Source organism: Chiloscyllium plagiosum, chromosome 12 (assembly GCF_004010195.1).
Source record: "Chiloscyllium plagiosum isolate BGI_BamShark_2017 chromosome 12, ASM401019v2, whole genome shotgun sequence".
In the NCBI taxonomy this organism is placed as follows: Eukaryota; Metazoa; Chordata; class Chondrichthyes; order Orectolobiformes; family Hemiscylliidae; genus Chiloscyllium; species Chiloscyllium plagiosum.
The window spans coordinates 1194452-1206427 of NC_057721.1; the positions used below are offsets into that span (position 1 = coordinate 1194452).

At 42.6% G+C, this 11976-nt stretch overlaps 1 protein-coding gene across 1 annotated transcript in view; it reads left to right on the forward strand.

Annotated features, from left to right (window-relative positions):
• Window positions 1–11415: 11415 nt before the first annotated feature.
• Window positions 11416–11976, forward strand: part of lamp1a (lysosomal associated membrane protein 1a) — a 37405-nt gene continuing 36844 nt past the window's right edge. The window contains exon 1 of the mRNA XM_043700240.1: window positions 11416–11612. Coding sequence (XP_043556175.1) covers window positions 11564–11612 — 49 coding nt within the window. The 5' untranslated portion in view covers window positions 11416–11563. The remainder of the gene's footprint in view (window positions 11613–11976) is intronic.

The following is an 11976-nucleotide window of genomic DNA, read 5'->3' on the forward strand; positions in this document are numbered from 1 at the left end:
TGGGTTGACAGGGATTGGTATGGGTCTGGGTGGGATTCTCTAATAAAGGTCAGAGTATGCTTGATGGGCTGAATGGCTTCTTTCCTTACTGTACGGACTCTATGATCCTGTGATTCTACGAACTCTTGTACTGTCTCTCAACCAGACTGCTAGCACTGACACGTGATACTGGATAAACAGGCTTTTTCAATTAATGAGGAAGTCCAAAACTATTATGTTCAGTTCCCACCAAAATTCTGTTGCCTAGCTATTGTCTGAAGTTGTCAGTAATTAACCATTGTATTTGATTTGGGTATGAGCTGAGCTTCTGACCCATATCTTCTCCAAACTGCCTCTGCCCCTGTATCTGCATATCTGCTGCTATCCCTTACCTGTGCCTTAAATACATATAAAATTGATTCTTCTTATACTCTCTTGGCTGCACTTCTAGTTTGCATGTTCCACAAACCCTTGCCCCTCTGTGTCTTTTCTCTAATCTTCTCCAGCTCCCTAAAGCCTAAGCTAAGGAACTCCCTCCCTAAACCTCTTCAACTCTTTTTGCTTCTTTCAATTTCAGTAATGACATATCAAACTCTTTTGTGGCTCAGTGTAAAATTTCATTTAATAACATTCCAGTGAAGCTTCTTGGGATATTTCACATTAAAGGCACTTTTCAAATGCAAGTCGTTATGTCTATTTTCATCTACAGGCAGTACACAAGATGAAAGACAGTGAGCAGGAATCTAGCAGCTCACCCAGAGTTCTGTTCTCATCCAGAATAAAACTCTGAACGTTCATTGCACAGAGTAGTGAACAAATTATTAATTATGATGGTAGTTTTGCATTTTGTTTTCCAAGATTTCATTCCATATCCATTTTTTTCTAGGACTTCCAGCAAGAATCATTCAGAAAGTGATGGAACCCAAATCTGTAGTGTTGGCAAAAGAGCAAGGAATAATCTTTGGAAACTGGGAGTTGCTAGCTAGAGAATTTACACGGCTCAGTCTGAAAATTGCTCAAATTCTTCAGCAGCTCCAGGACTACCAGTCCAATGGGGTGATATCAAAGCACAGAAGACATTTGGACAAACAGGACATTGGGAAGGAAATCAGAAGGGTTTTGGCTACTGAAAACTTTGGGTGCAGTTCCTTTGACTCTTGTATGAAGGTGCGGCTTCTGTCACTGGTTGAATTTGATCCTATCTTCTACAACAACCCCCTGTTTCTGATGCTTCATTATGACACCTTCATTTCCTTCGCTGAATACTTAAAGACTAATGATGCACACTGTTTCCAGTTTGTTTTCGAAGAAGTTCACATGTATCAGTGTGATGCAAGGTTTCACGGTGTGCAGAGCATACGGGGTCCCGTGATGATTGACGAAGGTGTAGAGCAGGTATTCCAGTTTTCCACCTCTGATCGTGCTTCCTTTTTGGTGTGGCTTCACTGCAGAGGTTACAGGGATGGTCAGTATCTTCAATGCAATCGGCCACTCACATTCAAGCTGTCAAACTTGCCTGCCAGTTTGCAACAGGAGGCCGAGAAAGCTGGTGCAGTGGTTGCTAAACAGGCTGGCGCAACATGGCTCCGGGACACTTTCAATGGAGGTTTGAAGGAAATTGCAAAGAAGATTGGTCAGAGTTCTGGTGGGACTGCAGAAACAGGAAACTGCTGCTTCCTCATCCATTCATGGGGTACAAAGTGTGAAATAAGGTTCCTTTACAAGGATGACATAATAACTGCATCAGTAGAAAGCAATGCAGACATTCACTGACCTGTGAATTGCCATAAAACCCCTCATTGTCTGAAGGTTGTTGCACAGTGAAATGAAGTTTCAACCAGATTGGAGTATCCTCTGATGAACAGCATTTCGGTGTAACCTTGTGCTAAATTCCTGCCAGTTATATTATTTGGAAGTAGGCATTCAGCCATTTAACCAAATCTTTGGCTACCTAGTTGCACAAACAACTAGGGCTCCAGATGGAATGCTACCAATGCTATGATGATACAGGTGGGGAATGGGGCTGCCCAGTATGCACTGAATGGGCCAAGTGGTCTCCTTCTGTAATGACTAGAACTCCCTCCCCATTTCTGCTTTACCCTCTCTCTGACCTGCACATGACTTTGAACTTGTTTCATCTCCAAGTTGCCAACTGAAGAGTGCTGAATCGTAGATCCCTGATATTTGTAATGAGTTGTTTGACACTGAAAGTAATATCATGTCTAAAAGTTAGATCAGACTTTTGAAAGAATTCTACTTCTAGAAATGGTCAAATTAGACAGTCTTGTTATTATAACTTGTGCTTTATACATTATTGTCAACTGCTAGTGTGATTGGGTGTTCAAATATCTTTTGGAAAATAAATGATAAGAAAATCAATATTGTTGAAAGCTTACTGCAAATACATAGTTGCAGTGATTGTAACTTTTTGTAAATGTTTTAACAATAGAATTCTGATTATTTCATTGAAAAATTGGTGCAGAATATTTAATTGGATGTGTAACTAGACATGAACTATACAGCATGGAAACAAACCCTGCAGTCCAACTAGTCCACGTCAACCATGTTCCCAAACTAAATTGGTCCCACCTGCTTGCATTTGGCCCATATCCCTTCAAACGTTTTCTATTCATGAACTTATCCAAATGGTTTTTTTAAACACTGACTGTGCCTACATCTACCACTTTCTCTGGCAATTCATTCCACACACTCTGTGCAAAAATGTTGTCCCACATGTCCTTTTTAAACTCTTTCTCCTCTCACCTTAAAAATATGCTCCCTAATTTTGGACTCCCACCCTACAGAAAAGACCCTTGTCATTCACCTTATCTATGCCCCTCATGATTTTATAAACCTCAATAAGGTCACCCCTCAACCTCCCACACTCCTGAGTAAAAGGTCCCAGCCTGTTCAATCTATTTCAATATCTCAAACGTTCCATTCCTGGCGACATCCTGGTAAATATTTTCTGAACCCTCTCTATTATTAAAAAAGTAAATTATTCCACACCATAAATGTCAGCCTTTCTTATTTGTGAGTGGGAAGGTTGTGATTTCAAGACTCACCTCAGAAGCTGGAGCATATAATCCAGATTGACATTTAAACACAATCAGAAGTATCACTTTTCAGGGAGAATATTAAACAGTGGTTCCCAATGTTGTTTTTCAGTGGGTGCAAAAGAACTTATATTCCCACTTTAAAATAGAGATTCCTTTCAGGTGACCTTTCCAATATTCATCCCTTAGCCATCAACTGAAGTAGATTAGCCAGTCATTTATCTCATTGCTGTGTGAGGGAGTTGGCGGTGAGTAAATTGGCTGCTATATTCCCTGCATTACAACAGTAACAACTCTTCAAAAGTAATGCACTCGGTGCACAATGCTTTGCGATGTCCTGAGGTTGTGACAGATACTGTATAATTGTAATTTCTTTCTGTAATATCAACTTGAAACCTGTGCCATAGGTTTGCCTGTCAAGATCATGAAATTAAAGTCCAGTGCAATCCTTAATGTGCATATGTGTAAGGTGAGAGTACTGGTGTTAGTTGTTGAAATATTTCTCTTTTATTTTCAAGACTTCTCCAAATGTGCCACATTCTGAGACAAAGCTACTATTGTTTTCAATAGAAAGACTTTTTAATCAAATTTCAAAAACTAAGAATGAACAGTCAGAGAGGTTCCACAGAAGAGAGTTGAGCCCAGCAAAGGTCCATTAATTATGTCTGCCACATTCTTCAAATCCAACACTCTTCCCAGCTGACACTAAGTCATCTCCCCCTCAACACATTTTTTTCTAATTCCAAACATTTTGAGTCTTGTATGTCACACCTCATCAAAGCTCTCAAAAATCTATCTGTATAAAATAACATGCGAGTGTTTGACAGTCTTCAAATCTCTCAAAATTCAATTCATTGAAGCCACACTTGTATTTTACAAATCATGTAATATTCCCCAGTTAGTTCATGGCGTAACAAGCTTACACCAATATCATCCTGGCTGCTGGACGGCTGGCTATGTGATCCCAATGAAATAGAACAGGAGATGATTAACTATGAGTACAAAGTTGACCAAAAAGCAAAGGAACACTGAGCTGAATGATGACATGTTCCATAAATGGGAATGATTAACTTTACAGTCCCAGTGTAGGTTTGGACTTTTAACAGACTGGGAAAGTAGCAATTAAAAACTTAGGAAACAAAAGTAAACCAGTCTGCTCCACAGCCTACCCCCTGCCATTCAATTAGATTATGGCTGATTAGTATCTTCTCTTACATTTATCTGCTAGGGATCCTTAACTCGTACAATCCTTGCCTACCAAAAATTCTGACAAACTCAGTTCAGAAATATTCAATCCATCCATAGCCCCAACAGCTGAACAGAATTCCAGTTTTCCACTATAATTTGTGTGAAGAACATTTCCTCATGTTATTGAAAGTGAGGGATGAATAGAAAAAACCAAAAATAACTGCGGATGCTGGAAATCTGAAGCTCAGCAAAAGGTGGAGCATCAGCACCTCATTAGCACGGCTTAAGAACCCTGCAGCCTTCTGGACCTAATACCTATGTCATGTTCAACAATTTTAGGGCTTGAGCAACTTTCCCCATACTTTCTCCAATACCCACACACCAGTCTTTGTCATCACATGGGCTGCTACCAAACACAACACATTATCAGTCACTAATGGTCCCCATTAGCAGCTATTCATTTTCCCAGTCTAACCTTTAATCACTCCTTTGTCTGTCCAACTATTTTTATCTGTCTTTGGGCTCTATCTTCTCCTATGGTTTACACTTCCCCACTCCCCCACCCCTTCAAAAAATCTTCTATCTAAAACCCATCCTATTCCTTGCTACCATCAGTTCTGAAGAAGGGTCACTGAACCCAAAACATTAACCCTGATTTCTCTCTACAGATGCTGCTGATTCCTGCTGAGATTTTCAAGCAATTTCCATTTCGATTGAGGATTAGTATAGATAGGTTGCTGACAGGTCAAAGGGTTCCTCTGTGATTATAACTCTTACTCTCAAACAGCCTTGCTCTCATTTTAAGGGGTATGCCCTCTTGTTCTGAACTGCCCCCTTTAGGGGAAATGGGATCCTTCTTTAATCATCTGAAGCACATCAATCAGACTATCCCTTAATCCTCAGTACTCTCAGTGACACAAACTTAACCTCGCTATTCCCAACCAATCTTTATATTTTAATCTTTTTAGCCTGGTATCAGTTGGGTGAATCTGTGCTGCAGGCTTTTCAAGGCTGATTACCTTTCCAGAGATTTGGTGCCCAGAATTGAAATAAATAACTTGTATTCATAAACTCAGGAAATCCAAAAGGACTTTACAGCCAATAAATTACTTTTTGAAGTGTTGTTATGGTTGTAATAGGGAGACATACAACAATGAGAAATGACATCCTTTTTTTGTGATGTTGGTTGAGGGGTGAATATTGGCCAGGGCACTAAGATGAACCCGAATTCTCTTTGAAATAATGCCATTTGATCTATTATTTCCAGGAGCTTTGCATAATCTTATTTCTTTCTTTCTTTCTTGGGATGTTTCTGAAAGGAACATTCAAGAGCCAATTTCTTTTGAATGGAATGGCTTGCTAGAGCATCTCAGAGAACAATTAAGGATCAACCACATTGCTGTGAGTCTGGGGTTATGTAGGTCAGACCAAGTAAATACGGCTGATTTCTTTCTTTAAATGTCATTAGTGATCCAGGTGACCTTTGCTATTGACGACAGTTGTCATTATTAAGACAAGCTTTATATTCCAAATGTTTTGATTGAATATACTGGGTGGCACAGTGGCTAGCTCTGCTGCTTACAGTGCCAGGGAACCGGGTTTGCATCCACCCGTGGGTGACTGTCTGCATTAGTTTCCTCTGATTGCTCCGGTTTCCTCCCACAGTGCAAAGATGTGCAGTTTAGGTGGATTGGCCATGCTGAATTGCCCATAGTGTCCAGGGATGTGCAGGCTAGGTGGATTAGCCATGGGAAATGCAGGTTTAATAGGGTAGGGTAGGGGGCTGGGTCTGTGTGGGATGCTCTTCACAAGGGTCTTTGTGACTTGATGGGCCAAATGACCTGGTTCCACACTGTAGGAAATCTATGAATTTAACTTCCTCCAGCTGCTGAGATGGGATCTGAACTCATGTCCCCAGAGCGTTAACCTGGATTGCTGTAATATTAGTCCAGTACATTACCACTATGTGACTATTTCCTCATCTCATCTAAAAAAAATGTCCCTGACAATGCTGACTCTCTCAGCACTTTACTGAAGCGTCAGTTTTAATTTTAGTCTTCAAGACTTGAAAATGGAAAATTGAATTCATAACCACCTAACTCAGAGGCTATTATTCTGCTTAGTATGTCACCCTAAATGGATTCTACTTAGAATTTTATTCAGCTGCAATACAACATCAGTAGGTTCTTTGGGATGACATTCTATAAGCATTTTAAATTATTTTTTGAACCACAAGTCTTTAGTGACTCTGTACTCAGAGTTTATATCTCTACCCATTCACTGGTTTGGCAATTTTGTTTTGTTTAAAACTTTCATCTCTTTCTTAGGTCGAAAGTGGATGGCCTCAAACTTTCCGCATTGAATTGCATCTGCCTTTAATTTGTCCAATCCCTTTATCCACAATGTACCTTTGGAACTTTCTGCTCCCATCGACAATATCTACTATCTCAACTAATGTATCACCAGCAACTTGAATATGTCGTTCTCTATCTGTCATTAGCATAGATGAAAGAACAAATGGAGAGTTGCCACCTTACACAAATCTCTGGAAAATACTACCTTCATTTTGAGTGTGTACTCAATTAGCCACCTAATCCATTCCATTCCCATGTCAATATGTGGACTCAAATTCAATGTATTCTAATTTTTATTAATGCCTCGTGTGAAAGAGCTATCAAATGTCCTCCAGAGGTCCATATAAATTTACACCACATTCAATTAATTTGTTACTAGTTACTCTTTATGAATTCATGCTGGCACTCTGTGATCAGACCTGCTGGTTCATTGACTTAGTTACTTTATCCTTAATAAATTCTAACAAGTTTCCCATAACAGCTATTAGCCAATTAGGCATATGATTTCCTCATTTACCTCTTCCAGCTTTCTTCAATAATAATGACAATGGCATTCTATGTCATATTTAAAGGAGGTACTTCTTAAATGTCCTTCATAATCTTCTAAGTAGTGACTACACAATCCAAATATTGTGGTCAATTCTGTATTAAGCATTGTCTGATGAAGCTCAGAAGCCCTACTCTGGCAAGGTAGTGACTACTAAATTTGCTGCAGGGAAGACAGTGGGCTGTGGAAATTGCAGCATTCCTTGGTATTTACTTTCTCTGGGTTGCCTTCTTATCCAGATGAGCAATTCATTTCTGCTCAACTCTCCCAACAGTTATCCTCCAACCACAGCCATCAGAGCCTGTCTCCCACTTGTGTCTGAAATGGTGAGTGGCTACTACAGAGGCAAACGTAGCCATTTTACACTTGTAGCTATGGCTATATCATTGTGCAGGTTGTGAGAAGGAGGTTGGCGAGAGCAAAGAAATACCGTTCACAAATGTATAAGTTTGTGGGGAAATTATGGAGAAAGACAACAACCGATGGGGTTGTATAGAGTGTTCATCAAGCCATAACTGGCATACTTCTCATATTGCAATTTATGAGATTGAGATCTTGCTTTTTACATACATTAGTTACTGCATTTCCTATGTTAAAATAAATACACTTATTGCCTGATATTTGTATGGTGTGAATGTCATATTTTTAAAATTTCAATCATGGGAATGTGTGCATTGCTAGCTAGGCCAGCATTTATTTCTCAGTATTGAGAAGGTCGTAGCGAGCTGCCTTCTTGAATCATTGCAGTCCATGTGCTGTAGGTAGATCCACAATGCCGTTAGGGAGAGTTTCAAGATTCTGACTCAGTGAGACTGAAGGAATGGTGATATATTTCCAAGTCAGGATGATGAGTGGCTTGGAGGAGATCTTGCAGATGAAGATATTCCCGTGTATTTGCTGCCTTTGCCCTTTTAGATGGAAATGGTCCTGAGTTTGTAAGGTGCTGTTGGAGGAATCTAAGTGAATTTGTGCAGTTCAATGCATGGATGGGAGACACTGCTGCTTCTGAGCATGGTTTATGAAGTCAGTGAATGTTTGCAGATGTGGTGCCAATCAGTGGCTACTTTGTTTTGGATGGTGCCAAGCTTCTTGAGGACTGTTGGAGTTGCACTCATCCAAGTAATTGGGAAGTATTCTACCACAGTCCTGTCTTATAGGAGAAAGTGAGGACTGCAGATGCTGGAGATTAGAGTCGAAGAGAGTGTGGTGCTGGAAAAGCACAGCCGGTCAGGCAGCACCAGAGGAGCAGGAGAATTGACGTTGCTGCATAAGCACAATCTCACAAAGGCTTATGCCCGAAACGTCAAGTCTCCTGCTCCTCTGATGCTGCCACATTCCTGACTTGTGCTTTGGAGATGGTGGACAGATTGACGAGTGAGGAGGTGAATTACATGCTGCAGTATTAGTCATCTCTGACCCGCTTTTGTAGCCCCTGTATTTGTATGGCAAGTCTTATTGAGTTTCTGGTCAATGGTAACCCCCAGGATTTTGACTGTGGGAAATTTAGTGATAATAACACCATTGAACATCAAGGGCTGATGGTTAGATTGTCTCATTGGAAATGGTCATTGCCTGGCCTTTTTTGAAATATGAACATTACTTGCCTTTTTTAGCGCAAGCTTGGATAATATCCAGGTCTTTCTGCATTTGGACATGGACTTGCTTCAGTATCTGAGCCTGGGTTCAATCCCACCTGCTCCAGGGATGTTGAGTAACGTTTCTGAACAGATTGCTTTACTTATTTTTTCTAATCAATCAATCATGCACTGTACCAGCAACTGTGAACATATGCACTTCATCAAACACTTCAGTGGATGAACAGGAGTTGTGGTGAATTAGGGTACATGTTAATTATTACGATACATTAAAATGCCCTGAGGATTTCCCATAGTGAGGTTCTGGTACTATGATTGGTCTCCAACAACTCTAGTCTTCTACCCTTGTGCTCAATACCACACCAACCAGTGGGAACCTTTTCCCAGACTCCTATTGACATCAATTTAGCTGGGGCTCCTTGGTGCCATACTCAGTCAAATGTGGCCTGGATTTCAAGGGCAGTCACTCATATCTCACCTCTGGAATTTAGCATAATTTGTCCATGACTTAAATGAGGTCAGGAGTAAGAGGCCCTAACGGAACTCAAATTGAGCTTCTGTGAGCAGGCTATTGCTAAACTTCAATTAAATGTATATCAGCAACACCTTCTGTCAATTTGCTAAGATCAAGAGTAGCCTGATGGGGTAGTAAATAGTCATTTTGGATCTGTTCTGCTTTATCTGGATAGGACAATCGAACACATTGCCAGATAGTTGCTAGTACTGTAACCGTACTGAAACAGCTTTGCTCCAAACATGGAGAGTTTTGCTAGAATGTTGTCAGGGTCCATAGCCTTTGCTGTATCTAGGGTCTTTCTCCTTCTTTTGATAGGACATGGGGTGAATCAAATTCCCAAATGATTGGCATCTGTGATATTGGGGTCTTCAGAAGAAGACTGACATGCACTTGCGACATTCCGGCCCATTCTGCCTGCTCTTTTTGCACTGACACGTTGGGGAATCCCAACAGGATGGAGACAGTGGTAGGACATCATCCACGAGCTAGTTGTTTAATTGGCCGCCACTCTGCATAAACAGATGTGGAAGAATTGCAGATCTCAGATCTGACCTGTGGGCTCTGGTATCCCTTAGCCCTGACGAATGTCAAGCTAATGTTTAGTAGCTGGGTAGTCTGGTGTTGTAGCTTCACCATTTTTTGGAATGCCTTGTGCTATTCCTAGCACGTTGTCCTGCATTCTTCATTGTAAGCAGGGTTGGTACTGCTGCTTGATGGTTATGGTAGAGTAGAGAATATGTCAGGCAATGAGGTCAGATTGCAGTTGACTGCAATTCTGCTGCTGCTGATATGCCATCTTATCACCTCACGGATGGTCAATTCCCTCAAGTCGTTTGAAATTTCCCTCATTTAATAGAGTGGTAGCACCACACACATGGTGAACATGAAGGAGGAAAGTACAGTAAGACTTGCAAATGATACACACTGGTCTGGCTTACAGAAGAACGTAAATAGAACCAGGACTGGCTACCTAGCTCCACCATTCAATAAGATCATAGCTAATCTTTTTGTGGACTCAGCTCCACTCACCCATCCACCCCCAACTCATCATAACCCTTAATTCCTTTACTGTTCAAAAATCTATCTTTGCCTTAAAAACATTCAATGAGGTAGTCTCAACTGCTTCACTAGGCAGAGAACTTCACAGATTCCCAACTCTTTGAGTGAAGAAGTTCCTCCTCAACTCAGTCCTAACTCTGAAACAAAAACAGAAGTAGCTGGAAAAGCTCGGCAGGTCTGGCAGCATCTGTGAACAGTCATCAAAGTTAATCGTTCTGAGGAAGGGTCACCAGACCTGAAATGTTAACTTTGATGTCTCTTCACAGATGCCACCAGACCTGCTGAGCTTTTCCAGCTACTTCTGTTTTTGTTTCTGATTTATAGCATCTGCAGTTCTTGCAATTTTTATTCAGAGGTAATTCTGCTCTCCCTTATTTTGAGGCTATCCTCCCCTAGTTCTAGTTTCACCCACCAGTGGAAACACAGTCTCACTGCTTCTATCCTATCTATTCCCTTCATAATTTTCTATACTTGTATAATATCCACCCCCATTCCTCTAAATTCCAATGCAGATAGTCCAAGTCTACTCAATCTCTCCTCGTAAGCCAACCCTCTCAATTCCAGAATCAACCCTCCAATGCCAATACATCCCTTCTCATGTAAGGGGTCCAGAACTGACCAGATGAGGACTCACCAGCACCCGAGGACATAGTGGGAACTCCAGATGCTGGACAGTCAGAGTGGATAGAGTGTTGTGCTGGAAAAAGCATATCAAGTGGAGCATCATCAGAGGAGAAGGGGAATCAACCCGAAAGGTTCCGACCTGAAACGTCGACTCCCCTTCCCCTCTGATGCTGCTCCACTTACTGTGCTTTTTTCCAGCTCAACACTTTTGCCACTCACCAGCACCCTATGCAGCTGCAGCCTAAACTCCCTAGTTTTATCTCTCTGGTAGTGAAGTCTTTTGTGTTCCTCAGAACACAGCTCCAGTGTGTTCATTTCCAAGCTTTTTGTGGAACTGCTTTGTTTCCCCACCCTCCCCTCCCGTAGCACCCGGTAAACGTCTCTTTCGCGGCAGGAGGGGTCAGCAGGGGAGCGGACGGGCTGAAGGTCCTCCTCTTGTTGTGGGTGCGGCTGGCTGCGGGGGGGGTGATTGACAGGTGGGCCGGCCCCGCCCCGCGTGATGCAATCAGTCACATGAGCATCCGGAGCTCGGGGCTGGTTGACGAGCTGTCGCACCGAGAGACACCGTGCGAAAACACGACCCGAACCACCGGTTTTACAGCACCGACCTTCATCCCCCCCTCCTCCTCTTACCGACTGCCATCATGAGCCGTGCCGTCGTCTACCGTCTCTTCGCTCCGCTGCTGCTGCTGGGTAAGGAAGAACGGGCCCGACCGGGGGCCTCGGTCTTTCGATCGCTCTGAAGCGGGGTTGACAAGCGCGAGCGGCCCCGGGGGTTGGTTTTTGATTCGGTGGCGATGATGATGGTGGTGGTGGGGAGCCGCGGTGTCGGCTCGGGCGACCATCGCAACAGGAGACGGGCTGACGGAGGGAGGCCGAGGAGGAAGGAGCAGAGGCCCGCGGTGTGACGGTTACCCGGAGCGAGGGAGGGGGTTCACGTGATTGGCCGTCACGTGAGGCCTGGAATGATCGAGAACCTGGAGCGAGGGGAGGTCACTCCCCGGGGGAGGGTGGTGGTGGTGGTGAGGAGGTCTGTGCCCGCTTAGGGTCGGGGGGG